This window comes from Giraffa tippelskirchi, chromosome 12 (assembly GCF_054371585.1).
Source record: "Giraffa tippelskirchi isolate mGirTip1 chromosome 12, T2T-mGirTip1v1.2.pri, whole genome shotgun sequence".
Taxonomy (NCBI): Eukaryota; Metazoa; Chordata; class Mammalia; order Artiodactyla; family Giraffidae; genus Giraffa; species Giraffa tippelskirchi.
Genome location: NC_137286.1, coordinates 40903252 through 40919634, shown reverse-complemented (window position 1 = coordinate 40919634; position 16383 = coordinate 40903252). Strand labels below are relative to the sequence as shown.

The 16383-nt window shown below is 49.7% G+C and overlaps 1 protein-coding gene and 1 non-coding gene across 7 annotated transcripts in view; one reads left to right on the top strand and one right to left on the bottom strand.

The window, feature by feature from the left end:
* The window catches only part of FAH (fumarylacetoacetate hydrolase), a 39933-nt gene that overhangs the window by 14553 nt on the left and 8997 nt on the right, over nt 1-16383 (top strand). For all 6 annotated transcript variants that reach the window (XR_014070397.1, XM_081546743.1, XM_081546741.1 and 3 more), the window contains 8 exons: nt 486-596; nt 2341-2462; nt 2978-3027; nt 9222-9312; nt 11333-11430; nt 11536-11588; nt 13727-13826; nt 15091-15221. Coding sequence is in view for 5 of the 6 variants with exons in the window: in XM_081546739.1 (XP_081402865.1) it covers nt 486-596; nt 2341-2462; nt 2978-3027; nt 9222-9312; nt 11333-11430; nt 11536-11588; nt 13727-13826; nt 15091-15221 (756 nt within the window). In the remaining variant the exon portion in view is untranslated. The remainder of the gene's footprint in view (nt 1-485; nt 597-2340; nt 2463-2977; nt 3028-9221; nt 9313-11332; nt 11431-11535; nt 11589-13726; nt 13827-15090; nt 15222-16383) is intronic.
* On the bottom strand, nt 6643-6715 carry TRNAW-CCA (transfer RNA tryptophan (anticodon CCA)). The gene has a single exon. It is a non-coding gene; the product is annotated as a tRNA-Trp (tRNA).

Sequence of the window (16383 nt, the reverse complement as noted above, 5' to 3'; positions counted from 1 at the left end):
CTCTTTGTGTCCTCGAGGCAGAGATGGTGCCAGGCTCTGCCCAGACAGAGATGACAGGGTCAATTTCAGCCCTCTGAGAGGCAAAAGCAGCTGGGGTATGGTGCTAAGGATCCAATTCCTCAGCCCCTCTCCACAGTGTACATGCATGCGTAGTCGTTTCAGTCATGTTGGACTCTTTGCAACCCCATGGATTGAGCCCTCCAGGCTTCTCTGTCCATGGGATTCTCCAGGCAAGAATACTGGAGTGGGTTGCCATGCCCTCCTCCAGGGGATCTTCCTGACCTGGCAATAGTACCTGAATCTTCTGCATCTGCTACATTGCAAGCAGATTCTTTACCCACTGAGCCACCTGGGAAGCCCTTCCTCTCCACAGAGGGCCATCTATAAAGCAGGGCCCTTGGGCTCTTAGATAGACAGAGTTGCTGGGTAAGTGAGCCCACCCTGGCTGACTGCTCCCAGTGCTGACCATGCCATCCTCCTTCCAGCCGAGACCAAGGATCGGCGTGGCCATTGGGGACCAGATCCTGGACCTCAGTGTCATCAAGCACCTCTTCACTGGGCCGATCCTCTCCAGACACCAGGATGTCTTCGATAAGGTAGAACGTTGGGATGTGGCTTGCTCTGAATCTCAGTGGCCATTTGTTGCAAATGCCGCTACGAAAATGCTCTTTACCTTCCATTTCTTTTCTTTTTAAAAATCTGTTTAGTTGTGCCAGGTCTTAGTTGTGGCAGGCAGGATCTTTGTTGCATAATGGGGATCTGGTTCCCTGACCAGAAATCGAATCCAGGCGCCCTGTATTGGGAGTGCGCAGTCTTGGACCACCAGAGAAGTCCCTGCCTTGCATTTCTGACAGCGGTGCCTTGAGATCTCAGGGATTTTCCTTGGATAGTCAGTCATTCAGTTGTGTCCAACTCTTTTCGATTCCATGGACTATAGCTGGCCAGGCTCTGTTGTCCATAGGATTCTCCAGGCAAGAATACTGGAGTGGGTTGCCATGTGCTCCTCCAGGGGATCTTCCTAGTCCAGGGATCGAACCTGGGTCTCCTGCATTGCAGGATAAGCTGCATTGGATTGCACTGCATCCTTGGATAAGTTTGGAGAAGATTGCCTTGCATCCTTGGGTAAGTTTGAGGTTGTTATGAGACAGACAGGCTGGCAGGAGGCAGCCTTGGGACCCTGTAGGGTGAGTTCCGAGGTGAGATGACTGTCAGTCTCTCCACAGGCCTGGGCCCTCCCCAATTGTCTCTGACATGAAGCTCTCCAACAACTGGTTAATTTCCTCATTTTAAGATACTTGAGTCTCTGCTTGTTCCAGGCTGGTGCTGGGCCCTCTGAGGGAGGGAGCCAGGAGCTCCGCTCTCTAGGTTTAAATACAGCCTAGCAGGAATGGACAGCTGGCCCAAAGTGCCTTCTTTGTTGCCACCACTTTAGAAGTCAGCCTGAAGGACATGTACATGGGCACTGGATGTGAATGTACTTCCCTGTGAATGGTCAAATGCTTTTTTTAGAAAAAATATTTATTTACTTATTTGCACAGGTCTTAGATGCAGCACGGGGTATCTTTGTTGCTGCGTGTAGAGTCTTTGCAGCATGTGGGATCTAGTTCCCTGACCAGGGATCAAATTCAGGCCCCCTGCACTGGAAGTGCAGAATCTTAGCCACTGGAACACCAGGGAAGTCCCTGTCTAAGTGCTTTGATGTGCATCCTCTCCTTCCACAGAAGGAAGGTGATATTTATTGAGTACCTCCCTATGCGTCAGGAGTTTTACACATACCTCTCATTCAATGCTCAGAACCACCCTCTGGCATAGGAATGGCATCCTCATTAGATAGTTGAGGGTCTAATTTGAAACGAGACACAATTCTTCCAGGTCACACGGCTGCAAGGATTGGAGCCAGACTGGAACTCTGGCCTTGAAAATCCACAAGTGCTTTTTCAGCCGCACCTCAGTGGCTCAGAGACCTCTTCTTAGCTTATGTGAAGGGGGTTGGTGCAAGAGCCCTGCAGACTGAAGGCCTTTGCTGAAGGAACGACCCATTTTCATTGCAGGCTGGGCCAAGCTTAACGGGGCAGCCATCCCAAAAGGCAGCTCTTGGGCTTGGCCAATTGCCTATAAGGCCATGTGGGGATGAAACCCCAATAGGAGCAATGACACATCTCCTCCACTTGATGAACAAATGATGGAACTAAGAACTAAAGTCCTGAGGGTTTGAATGAACTGGAGATAAGTGACAGGGGCCCCAGAGAGCTGCTAGGCTGGCTCCTGTCAACAGGATGGGTAGTGCAAGGGGCTTCCCCACCGGTGATCCCCTTTTCTTCCTCCCCATCTTGGTCCTAGCCAACTCTCAACAGCTTCATGGGCCTGGGTCAGGCTGCCTGGAAGGAGGCGAGAGCATTCTTGCAGAACCTGCTGTCTGCCAGCCAAGCCAGGCTCAGAGATGACACAGAGCTTCGGCAGCGGTGAGGAGTCCGTGGACCTTGGTGGGCAGGGACGAGGAGATCTGCCTGGGCAGAGGGGGACAGTGTGGTCATCAGGGACATTCTGAGCCGTGATCCAGCTGCTTTGGCTTCATCTGGCTCCCACCTGGGGTACATTTTGGTGGGAGGGCTCTGGGCCAACGGGGATTACCTCTCTGGCTGGACTGGGGTGTCCAGGCCATGTCTGTCCCCCCACCCCGGCCCCCTCCCTTTTCACTCAACTATTCCTCATCAGCATCATTCGTGTGCTTGTCTGGTCTCCAAACTAGGGGTAATTTGGTTCATTTCCTAGAGTGGAACATAGAAACAGGAGGGAGGCACCTTGCCTTTAGTGGGTGGACGTCCATCCTGGTAAGGCACCAGGCCTGCCTGGAAGTGCTCACTGCAGATCATGAGCAGGGTTTGGGGGATGATCCAGGCTGCGCCTGTGGATGATCAGAGCAGGGACCCTGCTATGCTGCGTGCTTGACCTTGAGGCCCCTTCTTTTGTGTTTCAGTGCGTTCACATCCCAGGCTTCCGCTACAATGTATCTTCCGGCCGCCATAGGTGAGTCTAGTCTCTTTAACAAGATGTGCCTGGAGCAGCTGCCTGCCCAGGGCCCTATCTCTGCTTCATGTAGGGAAGGTCACGGAGGAGGGCCTCTAGGGCTGTCAAGACCTCCCCATCAGGGACCCAGGCCCAGCATTGACCCAGGCGTCTCTAAAGGCCAGCACTTTCGCCGAGGGTAGTTGCTCACTGCTTAGATTTGTAGCTGGCTCCCTGGCTCCCTGTGTGTGCAGGAACTCACTCTCCTTTCCCAAAGGGCTGTGGTGGGGTTGCTCAGAGCTCAGTCCACAAGTCAACAGCTTTGAGGAGAGAGGCCGGAGGGTCCTGGAGAGCCCCAGGTTGAGCTGTGGGTCGGATGTCTGATTGGAGTTTCAGTCTGCAAGTTGCAGTTGTCCAGGGACTTTTCTGGGGGTCCAGTGGCTAGGACTCCGCACTCTCAATGCAGGGGGCCCAGGTTCCATCCCTGATCAGGGAACTAGGTCCCACATGCCATAAGACCAGGCACAGCCAAATAAATTATATATATATGTATATATGTATATGATACTGCTGACGCTGCTGATACTTAGCCATGTCCGACTCTTTGCGACCCTTTGGGCTGTAGCCTGCCAGGCTCCTCTGTCTGTGGAATTCTCCAGGCCAGAATACTGGAGTGGGTTGTCCATTCCTCTTCCAGGGGATCTTCCTGACCCAGTGATCAAACCCACATCTCCTGCACTGCAGGCAGATTCTTTACCCACTGAGCCATTCTGGAGAATTCCTACACACACACACACACACACACACACACACACACAACCATTCTGGAGAATTCCTACACACAACACACACACACACACACACAAAGTTGCAGTTGTCCAAACCATTCTGGAGAATTCCTACACACACACACACACACACACACACACACACACACACACACAAAGTTGCAGTTGTCCAAACCCTCTTGGCCCAAAGCAGAGAGTTACGACCAGGCAGAAGGCTGAGCCCTTCCTCCTTGTCCACCAGCCCGGGGCGGGGGATGGGGGAGGGTCACCGGCCTGCTGAGTCAGCCTGGGCTCCTGGCCGCTGAGAGACCAGTTGGTCCTGCCAGTCCTTCTGGGAAGATGTGACTTCTGCCTCTGCCCCTGTTTCTATGGGCCACATCCTGGAGCAGCACCCCAAGGCCTGCCTTGAGGATAATCTTCCAGAAGACAGGCACGCACAGGTTCAGTATATTTGCTGCCCCTCATCTAAGGGTTTGAGGATGAAAGGCAGTTGAGATGCTGTGCTCAGAAGCTTATAGCTCAAACCCGAGTATAGTGAGAATGGAATCGTTTCCCTTCTAATCATCATCCCCGGGCTCCCCACTTCTCCTCCCGTACCTGCTTCATGTCCTTTCTCTTGGTTCTTCCCTTTCTCGACTTCTTTCTAAATGCTCCACCTTTGCAGCAGCTTTCCCTAAGGTATGATTTACACAGCCCACAATTCTCCCATTGTCAGTGTGCAGTTAAATGAGTTTTAGACAGTATATACCGCTGTGCAGTCATTCCCACCATCACACTGGAAAACACTCAGTCAGCACAAAGTGTCTGTTTGTAGTCAGTCCCTGCTCTCACTCCAGGCAACCATGGCCTGTCCCCAGTTTACCTCATCTAGTAATTTCATATAAATAACATTACACCATATGCAGGTCTACTGTGTCTATCTCAGCTGGTATTCCCCCTCATTATTCTTTCCCTCATATTATTTTTTCATAACATGTATTCTTTTATTAAATGAAAATCAGAGACTTCCCAGGTCATTCAGTGCTTAAGACTCGACGCTTCCAATGCAGGGGGCACAGGTTTGATCCCTGGTCAGGGAACTAGCATCTCACATGCCATGTGGCAAACACATAAAAAAAAAAACCACTCAGCTTTGTAGTCTAGGAGGTCTTTAAAAAATGTTTTAAGAATTGTGATAAAATATACATTACACAACATGTACCATCTTCATGATTTTTAAGCGTATCACTGGTATCCAGTACATGACATGGTCCCCCATATTATTTTTAGCTTTTTGGAACAGGAGGTCCTGCCCGCTAAACTGGGCTGCAAGCACCACTGGCTGGGGTGTTGGGTGAGTGGGTGAGTGGCTGGGGTTCTTCCTCTCTCACTGTCTTAGAGCCTGGCCTGGACACCATCTTTTCCAATTCTTTTTAAGTGATCATGAAATGAACTTTGTGTATAGATACTGAAAACAAACAAGGAAGTAGAAGCTGTTCATTTTCTTTGGCAGGAATGCTCTGAAATGGTATGCTGGTTCTACCCTGGGCTCCTACCTGGGCAGGTCTTATTGCAAAATTCAGCACTGTGTTGTTCTAAAGTAAATGCTGGAGCGACATACACTTCTACTACTCTTTATAGTATGTCAGACAAGTTTTTATAATTTTTTGGAAAGATTATGCTTTAAAAAAAGATTCAGTCTTTGAGTCTGCCTGGGTTCTCTCAAAGGAGAAATTGAACGTGGAATAACCATGGCAACAGTGCCCCCCAGTGGGGTAAGGGGAGGGCTTTTATTTGGGGCCTGCTATGTGCCAGGCATGGGCTTCCCTGGTGACTCAGTGGTAAAGACTTTGCCTGGGTTGGAAAGATACCCTGGAGAAGGAAATGGCAACCCACTCCAGTATTCTTGCCTGGAGAATCTCATGGAAAGAGGAACCCGGTGCGCTGTAGTCCATGGGGTTGCAAAGAGTTGGACGTGATTGAGCACAGCAAGAACAACATTGTGCCAAGCACTATGATAAGATATATTATATAGGTGTATTATCTCCTTTACTGTATTGATATGCCTGTGATTGGCATTATTACTCCCAATAGAGAAACTGAGTTCTAAAGCATCAAAGGGACGTTCTCAAGGTCACACATAGCCAAGAAACAGCAGAATCAAAATTCACAGGTAGGTTTGGGCATGTTGTCTACTGTGTGGGCCTTGCTTATCTATGAAATGACAGTAGAATGATCTACCTAAAGGCATCGTTTTAAAGCAGGTTCCTTCTGGCCCTGAGACCTATGATTTTATGAAATAAAAAGCACTTGTTTCGGGGGGGCAGTTATATATAAAAAAAAAAAAAAGCACTTGTTTCCATGTTTCTGTTACTAAGAGAAGAGCTATAATGTCAAGTTTTGTTTTTCTGTAAGTGATTTTCTGTGTCTTACATGCTTTTCATCATGCAAGAGGGTTCCACTTGTCTAGCAACAAATGGTAGGAACCCAGCCAGGCTTCCCCAGGGAGGGAGGAGGACAGGCGGGAGCCCAGGACCCCCTCCCTGACTCTGAGGTGGGCACAGTCCAGCCACTTTTCATTTTTAAGATCCCACATTATTTTTTTCCCCAAAAGACCTCTTCTTTAAAAAAAAAAAAGAAGCCACGCACGTGGGATCTTAGTTCCCTGACCAGGGTTTGAACCTGCACCCAACTGACCCCCTGCATTGGAAGCATGGAGTCTTAACCACTGGACTGCCAGGGAAGTCCCCCAAAGACCCCTTCTTGATTTGTGGATGTGACATCCTTTTTTATTAGATATATTAAAAGGTTCTTCTTCTTCTTTTTTTTTTTTTTCCCCTGCCCCGCCATGAGGCATATGGGATCTTAGTTCCCTGGCCAGGGATCAAACCTGTGCCCCCTGCATTGGAAGCATGGAGTCTTAACCACTGGACCACCAGGGAGGTCCCCTAAAGAATGCTTCTCTTTCAGTCTCCTTCTGGTGTCTCTATTAATCCTGCTTCCACTCTTTCATTTCTTTTGTGAGTTGAATTAGTACCTCTCTCACGATGAGGATTCTTCTGGATGTTTGGTGTTTCTGGGTTTTTTGTGCTCATCTCTTTTGGGGTTGCACTGGGTCTTCTTTGGAACATGCAGGCTTAGTTGCCCTGTAGCATGTGAGATCTTAGTTCTTTGACCAGGGATTGAACCCACATCCTCTGCATTGAAAGGCAAATTCTTAACCACTGGACCACCAGGGAAGTCCCTTGTGCTCATCTTTATTTGTGTAGGAAACTCTCCTCCGTAAGGTGCTGGTGAATGCAGCTTTTCCTATAACCAGCCCCAAGGAAAGGGGCATGGTCTACTTCTGATGGGGAGCTCTGGTTTTGTTTCGTGGTTGTGGGGAGACTGCCCTGCTTCTCCCTAGTGCTGTAGTCTCTGGGTGCATTACCTCAGCTCCCCAGACCCATCCCTTAGCCCAGGCACAGTCTCCTGCTACTGGCTGCTTGGGAAAAGCTAGGTAAAGGTGGGGATGGCCAGCAGGGACTCAATTCCCTGCACTCTCTTCAGCCCCTCCCTCTGCCTTTCATGCTCTCCTGGGGGCTTGCTGGATTTTAGCACACTGCTTGACTTTCAAGAATCCCTATAATTTCCAGTTGGCCGGTGGTGCTTTCTTGTTATGGATTTATGCTTCTAACAAATATCTCAGCTGTTCTGTCTGTGCTTTGGGACTGAAGATGGAAAGCAGCCGTGAAAGCTCAGGGTGCCCCTGCTCTAATGGACCCTCGTAGACTTTTCTCTCTTCTCATCCTTCATCAGTGGCTCAGCGGTAAAGGATCTGGAGACCTGGGTTCGATCCCTCGATCAGGGAGATCTCCTGGAGGAGGAAATGGCAACCCACTCCAGTATTCTTTCCTGGAAAATCCCATGGACAGAGGAGCCTGGCAGACTACAGTCCATGGGGTCGTGAAGGAGTCGGACACGACTGAGTGACTTAAGCTCACACTAAGCATACATCCTTCACTGTTGCCTTTTCTAGTGTCGGCTGTCGGTACTGGCCCTATCCAACTTTTTATTTACTTACTAAAAATATATTTTTTTTGGAAGAGAGGTTGTGGAGGATAAACAAGCAAACTGTCCCAACTTACTACTTCTGCATATTTGAGCAGTTCCCTGTCTTATGGGAGCCTGTGCCTATAGCATGCAATCAACCTAGTCTGTTCCAGTCTTCATCACCAGGCCCCACTGAGACCTTGTTCTTGGCACTATGTGTGTGTTAGTCGCTCAGTCATGTCTGATTCTTTTTTTTAAAAAAACATATATTTTATTTATTTACGGTATTTATTCATTTAGGCTGAGCCAGCTGTCAGTTGTGGCATGTGGGATCTAGTTCCCTAATCAGGGATTGAACCTGTGCCCCCTGCAATATGAGCACAGAGTCTTATCCACTGGGCCACCAGGGAGGTTCCTCATGTCTGACTCTTTGCAGCCCCAATGGACCGTAGCCCAGCAGGCTCCTCTGTCCATTGGATTCTCCAGTCAAGAATACTGGAGTGGGTTGCCATTCCCTTTTCTAGGGGATCTTCTTGATCCAGGGATTGAACCCAGGTCTCCTGCATTACAGGCAGATTCTTTAATGTCTGAGCCACCAAGGAAGCCCCTTGTTCTTGGCACTGAGAGAGAGTCAAACAAAATGCTGCCTGGGCTGGGCTGCTCTGAAATGACTTCAGTCTATCAGAGGGATAAGACCTGCACACACATGACTAGGGCACAAGCGGGACATGGAGCCCTCCGGCCGGGAGAAGGGCTTGCTTGGATGCTGAGTGGACTTGGAGGAGGGGTGGTCCGGCTAGGGAGAGGGGGTGTGGCTTCGTGGTCTACGGGGCGGGGCCTAAACTGAGCTGCCAGGATCTGGACACACAGGCACAAGGAAGCCGCCAGTCCACCCAGAGGTAGTCACAGCTTGAGCAAATGACTGGTGATCGGAGCTGGTGGGTGGGAGGGATATCAGCTATTCATTCGCAAATTTCATTGTTTGTTTCAGGAAATCTATTTTATTTTTATTATTATCATTACAAATTTAAGAGCTTACTTTTTATTATTAACTTGGAACTATTTTTTGATACCCTTTATTTATTACTATTAGGCCACGAAGTGCGACATATAGGATCTTAGTTCCCAGACCAGGGATCGAACCCGTGCCCCTGCAGTGGGAAGCGTGAAGTCTTAACCACTGGACCTCCAGGGAAATCCCCTAATTTGTTTCTGATTTTTCAATTGGGAGTTCTCAAAACAAATTTTCACTGGTGTGAATAGCTTTTGGATGTGCCAGTGTTGTCGGGCATGCGCCTCCAACCCCTGCTGGCTACCTTCCTGGCTCACCCGCCCCCACCCTGACCCTTGGAAGCGGCCCTTCCCCGTCCTGCAGCACCCAGGTCACTGACAGCATCTCTGTCCTTTCCCCTGCAGGTGACTACACGGACTTCTATTCCTCTCGACATCATGCCACCAATGTTGGGGTCATGTTCAGGGGCAAGGAGAATGCGTTGATGCCAAACTGGTATGTCCTGTACCCTGGTGTGGCTGAGCTCCAAGTCTGTCTTTCTGTGTCCAGCAGCGTGTGGTTCTGGAAGCTGCCAGGTCCTCTCAGGTTAAAGGAACCAGGAAGGAAAGCCCACAAGGGTCATGACAGTGCCACACCTGAAAACAGTGACCCCAGCTTCTGGTTCTCCTCTCGGCTCAGCCCTGCACCTGCTGTGGAATCGTGGGGCAGTTCCTTGAGACTTGATCTAGAGAACATGGGTTGGAATTAGATACTGAATCACCAACATCCTTCCAGCTCCTTTGATTTGTAAGCTGTGAATTATAGTTCTATTGGTAAATTCTAATGCTGGTTTCTCTGGGAGGCTCTAGGGGAAGAATCCATTTCCTTGTCTATTCTGGCTTCTAGAGGCTGCTTGCGATGCTTAGCTTGGGACCCCTTCTTCAGATGACTGCAGCCTCTAGGTTCCATCTGCAACAGTGCTAATTCCTCCTTTGACCTTCTTCCCTTTATAAGGACCCTTCCAGGTGGCTCAGTGGTAAAGAACCCACCTGCCAATGCAGGAGACATAAGAGACTCAGGTTCGATCCCTGGGCTAGGAAGATACCCTAGAGTAGGAAATCGCAACCCACTCCAGTATTCTTGCCTGGGAAATCCCATGGACAGAGGAGCCTGATGGGCTATAGTCCAAAGGGTTGCAAAGAGTTGGACATGACTGAGCAGTCACATACACACACATACACACGATTACATGTAGGGACCACCTTATAATTCAGAGTAATCTCCGTAATCTCATGATCATTGACTTTTAAGTCACATCTGTAAGTCTCTTTTACTATAGAAGGTGATATTCACAGCTTCCAGAGATTAAGAGCAGAATTCCCTTTGCTGGACATGGATATCTTTGGAGGGGCTCTTAGCCTCACACACATACATGCACACTCATACGTGTACACACATACATACATACATATACCTACATACAGACACCCATTGTGGTGTCTTCTTGTTGTGGAGCACAGGCTCTTAGGGCGCATGGGCTTAGTTGCCCCATGGTGTCTGGTATCTGGCATGTGGTATCTTCCTGGAGGAGGGATTGAACCTGTGTCTCCTACATTGGCAGACAGTTTCTTAACCACTGGACCACCAGGGAAATCCTTTCTTTTTAATGCTGAGCGATGGCTGCCTGATGTGAAGAGCTGACTTATTGGAAAAGACCCTGATTCTGGGAAAGATTGAAGTGAGGAGAAGGGGATGACAGAGGATGAGATGGTTGGATGGCATCATTGACTCAATGGACATGAGTTTGAGCAAAATCCAGGAGATGGTGAAGGACAGGGAAGCCTGACAGACTGAACAACAACAACAGAAAATATCCCATTGTCTATCGAGACCACATTCCTGCTCATCCATTTATTTGTTTCTGGACACTTGGGAGTTCTTTTTGATATTTGAACTATGTATGTGTTGACTCACTTTCATTTTTATTTTGAAAGCATTTTGAAATTTAGTTACTCAGTCATGTCCGACTCTTTGCCACTCCATGGACTGTAGCCCACCAGGCTCCTCTGCCCATGGAATTTCTCAGGCAAGAATACTGGAGTGGGTTGCCATTTTCTACTCCAGGGGATCTTCCCAACCCAGGGATTGAACCTGCATCTCTTGCGTCTCCTGCATTGGCAGATGTGTTCTTTACCACTGTGCCACCTGGGAAGCCCCGGGTCCTTATTACTTATCTATTTTATATATGTGCGTGCGTGCTAAGTTGCTTTAGTTGTGTCAGACTCACTGTGACCCTGTGGACCATAGCCCACCAAGCTGCTCTGTCCAAGGGATTTTCCAGGCAAGGATACTGGAGTAGGTTGCCATTTCCTTCTCCAGGGGATCTTCCCAGATCTCCCACATTCTTTATCATCTGAGCCACCAGGGAAGTTCATGTATATATATGTTGACTCCCTTTCGTTTCATCTGAAAACATTTTGAAATTTCATTTGTACATGTAACAGCAGCAAGGCTTCCTCTCACCTTCCTTCCTCAGGCTGCACCTGCCAGTGAGCTACCACGGGCGCGCTTCCTCCGTGGTGGTGTCTGGCACCCCGATCCACAGGCCCCTGGGGCAGATGCGACCTGACGACTGTAAGTGCCGCCAGTGCCCAGGCCTTGCCGGTCTCTGCTCTTTGTCCCCACACTCCCAAGTCCATGCCTGGCACCCACTAACCTCTCTTTCTGCTCTTATTCCAGCTAAGCCTCCCATTTATGGTGCCTGCAAACTCCTGGACTTCGAGTTGGAGATGGTAAGCCTTGTCTCGGTGTTTTACTGGCTTGGGGTCTGTGTACACACTAGGGCAGGAGGGCTCTCCCAGTGGCTGCCCTGGACAACGGGCCATTCCCTCATCTCAACCATGTTAATGGCAGTTCTGGGTCCCCACCTGGCCGTCGGAAGTACCTTCCAGCCTCATTACTCACTGATTCTGTCTGTGTAAGTTCACCTACTCACTGACAGTTCATTTGTAACCTCCAAATCAGTAGTCACAGAGGCTTTGAGGGGTCACCTGAGGACACACACAGGGTGGCAGAAAATTTGAGTCGCGGGTTTAGGTGGTCCTCGGAGTGTCTCCTGGTGTGGGTCCCCTGGTGAGGGCTTTGGAGTCCCCTGGTTGGGCTGTGAGCATGGGCGTCTAGGTTGATTGGAGGCAGGCTGGATCTCCCTGTATTTCCAGTCCTGCCTGGTGATATCTTTGGATTCCATCCAGGGGAGACAAATAGTCGCTAGTCCCAGGAGGGCATGCCGAACCAGCCCTCTCTGCCTCTCACTGCCTTTGTGAGGCTCTCAGTGGCCCCTAAGAGAAGGTCTCTTCAACCCAGGTGCCCCAGAGCAGGGCACAGAGCCCCAGTTTAAATGGGACCAGAGTCTTCTCTCTGGGAGCATGGAAGACTTTGCAGGCAGATGCTTTACCTATGTTGGCTCCTGCCGGGGGGCGGAAGGGGTGGGCAGAAGGTAAATGGAAAGTCAGAGCATGAAGAAACGGTGTTTGGGTGGGTAGGAAGCAGAGATCATCGTGAGATTCTCTATAAGATGGCATCTTTCTTTTTATAATCTTGACAAAAAATGTGCAATGTTTAAACACCATCACAGAACGAATATAATGGACTTGGGTCTTGCAAACGTCATAGTTGATTCTGTACGCTTCTGGTAGTTATTTTCCCAACATTTTCCCCCAGTGATGTCTAGACACTCTTGTTTCCTGGATGTTGTGTTAACGATGCTTTCTTTTCACAGATATTCTTGGCTACTCTCTTCCAGTTTTCTGCACAGTGCTCTCTTATTAATTTGAAAGTCTGTTTTGTATTTAAAGGCTTCCCCGGGGGCTCAGATGGACAAGAACCCGCCTGCCAACGCAGGAGGTATAAGAGATATGGGTTCGATCCCTGGATCAAGAAGATCCCTTGGAGAAGGGAATGGCTATCCATTCCACTATTCTTGCCTGTAGAACCCCGTGGACAAGGGAGGCTAGTGGGCTATAGACTATGGGGTCGCAAAGAGTTGGAAACAACTGAGTGACTAATACACTTTTGTATTTAATAGAAATTAACCCTTCACTGTAATATATTGCAAATGTGTTCTCCCAGTGTGGTATCATTTTGCTTTTATTTGTTGTCTTTCTTTATGCAGAAATTTTACAGTTTTATAAAGTCAAACACGTCAATCACTTCCTTTATGGCATTTCCTTTTATGTTATCTTACACTCTCTCCATTGGAGAGGGAAATAGCAACCTACTCCAGTATTCTTGCCTGGAGAATCCCAGGGATGGGGAGCCTGGTGGGCTGCTGTCTATGGGGTCACACAGAGTCGGACATGACTGAAGTGACTTAGCAGCAGCAGCAGCAGACTCTCCGCCTGAAGAATTTGAAGATTTGGCGGGTGATTTTTTTTTTTTCCTATACTTGTTAGAGCCTTATTCTGCAAAAATTTAGATCTCTCATCCACTTGAAATTGTATGATGGGTTAGGGGGTGGAGTATGCCCCCGTGGGCTCTCTTTGCCACATCATGGAGTCAGCCTTCTGATTTTTTATGACATGAATACAAACCCTGGTATTTTCACTTTTCACAAGCCTTGTGTAGCTGTCAAATCTGAAAATGCAGCGTGGGGAAGGGCAGAAGTGCGGGCTGAAGGAGATGAAGAGGACTGCTGTGGTGATCAGGGACCATGTGCAGGGGTCTTGGGTGGGGACTGGCCTGCTGCTGCTCACCATGGCCCCGGGTGGCTGTCTGTCAACTCAGGTGCAGCTCATGATTTAGAAATATGGTGGATTTGTACATAGCAGTCCAGGTCTCAGCCAGGGTTTGGAAATGCCTGACCTTTGCCTTCCAGACAAGTGCCCTAGGGTAGCAGGTCAGAGCCAGATTCTCATCAGCTTTCCCATGTCAGGCTTTCTTTGTAGGCCCTGGGAACAAACTCGGAGAACCGATCCCCATTTCCAAGGCCCACGAGCACATTTTTGGAATGGTCCTTATGAACGACTGGAGTGGTAATTATGGGGAGTTGGGCATCCTGGTATTGAGCATCCTGTGCACTCTTGGGTCTGGGGGAAGGCTGGGTGTTTGGGACGCTTTTTGCAGAAGCCAAGGTGGTCTCCTGGGTCTGGTGTGGTCAGAGGCAGCAGGTGGTCAGTGGCTGAGAGCGCAGGCTTGGGTATCCAACAGACATCTCGGCTCTGAGCTCTTGGCCAGTCACTTGACCTCTCTGAGCTCCAGTGTTTTTGTAAGTTGAACAGAGGGACATGGCCAATATGTTTGAGCAATTTTGTGCCAGGCCCAGGGCTGAACTCCTCCCATGGACTCTCCTGCCATATCCCAACTGGGCACTGATAATATTGTTGTTGTTTAGTCGCTAAGTCATGTCCAACTCTTGAGACCCGGTGGACTATAGCCTGCCAGGCTCCTCTATCCACGGGATTCTCCAGGCAAGAATACTGGAGTGGGTTGCCATGCCCTTCTCCAGGGGATTCCCGACCCAGGGATTGAAGCTACATCTCTTATATCTGCTGCATTGGCAGGCAGGTTCTTTACCACTAGTGGCCCCTGGAAGCCCAATGATAATATTAGTATTCCCATTTTACAGGGGTGAGGAATGAGGCACAGAGTGATTTCAGCTGGTTGCTGAGCTAAGATTTCAAACCAAACCGCTCCATTTCTGAGTTCGTCTCAACCCCTCTGCCTTACATAGGAGGAAACTGGTGCCAGGAACTATGAGGTTGAGATTCCAGACCCTTCATGGGGAGATATCCTGCCTGCTCCCCCCTTTTATTTAAACAGCAGAAAAACAAATATAATCTGTAAATACAGGAGTGCAGAGAAGAGAATTAAGGAAGTGAACAAAGCAGGCAGCTTTTATACCTTTTTACAAACAAATAATAAATTTGTAAACAACGGACAAAACACAGGATTTGGGGTCTGGGGTGCTAAATTATTGAAGAAGTAACAAGGTTTGTTTGCAGACTCTTCTTGGCCTTGAATTCCTGTCTCTTGTGACAAATATGTCTCTCTCCCTCCTGGTACTGAGAGAGTACTTTTCTTTTTCCTACCCTTTGGTCATCTCGCTCTTGGCCGCAGCCTGGCACAGTGACCTCAGAGGACCTTTGTCCTTGGCCCTGGGGCAACCAGTTCGTTGGGGTTGGAGCACCAGGGATGGGGCAAGGCTGAGCTGAGCGTCTGCTCCTTCAAGGGAAGAGGGGTGACTTGGCTTGTGGCCCCGTTGGCTTCTCTCAGCCCTGCTTGTCCCTTCTCCTGTAGCTCGAGACATCCAGAAATGGGAGTACATACCCCTTGGGCCGTTCCTCGGGAAGAGTTTTGGAACCACTATCTCTCCGTGGGTGGTGCCCATGGATGCCCTCATGCCCTTTGCTGTGCCCAACCCGGAGCAGGTAAGACGCCCTCCATGAGAAGCCTCAAACCCAGGCCCCTCTGCCCCCCAGCTGTTTACCCATCCAGCTTGGAGAGGGTCTGGAGGGTAAGCTCTGATTTCCCGGCATGCCCACATGCTGGGGGTCTTGACTGCAGGGACCTCTAGGCAAGCATGGTGCCAGTCATTCTGCCTTGTGTTTTCCCTGTTCTTGCACAGTTCTGGGAAAAAACATGGAGTTTTGTAACCTTTAGAATCCTCTGAGGCCACAGGAACTGGTCAGTTGGCAGAAGGGGTCCCTTCCAGTATCACCACATTGCACAACCTCCCAGGTCGCCAAGTTGTGTTCTGTGTGATGGCGCCCCCTGGAGGCTAACTGACAGACTGCAGTGTGGAGTCAGACCACAGGGCGTCCTGGTGCCGAGCCTCCTGGTCCCTGTACCACTGTCCTGGCCCGTCTCCTGATCTTGGTCCTCACTCCTCAAGCTGTCACAGTCTGCTGCTGCCTCCATCCCATCACCCCCAGTGACCTCCACCAAAGTGCACTTGACTTTGGCCGATGCCATGGCCTTGTGCCCTCTTCAATATGGACCTCTTTGCCGTTGTTGTCCAGTGGCTCAGTTGTGTCCGACTCTGCAACCCCATGGACTACAGCACACCAGACTTCCCTGTCCTTCACCATCTCCTGGAGTTTGCTCAAACTCATGTCCATTGAGTCAGTGATGCCATCCAACCATCTCATCCTCTGTCGCCCCCTTCTCCTCCTGCCTTCAATCTTTCCCAGCATCAGGGTCTTTTTCAGTGAGTCAGTTCTTTGCACCAGGTGGCCAAAGTGTTGGAGCTTCAGCTTTGGCATCGGTTCTTCCAGTGAATATTCCCAGGGTTGATTTCCTTTAAGACTGACTGGTTTGATATCCTTTTGACCCTTTGGCAGCCCCCTACTGTTCCTAGACACTCTGCCCCTGGCTTCTGGCACGTGACCAGTCTCAGACCTCCTGTATCTCCTGAAATGCTCCAGTGGACTCTGTCCTCCACGTAGGGGCAGCCCGGGCTGAGCTCTGAGCCTTGTTCTTCCCCCAATCCCGGTCCTGCTCCCCTGAACATCCGACCTTGCTCACTCATGGCCTCCGCCCCCACCTCACATGTGGCTCCCTGGACATGTCTCAGCCTTCTATCTTCTCATG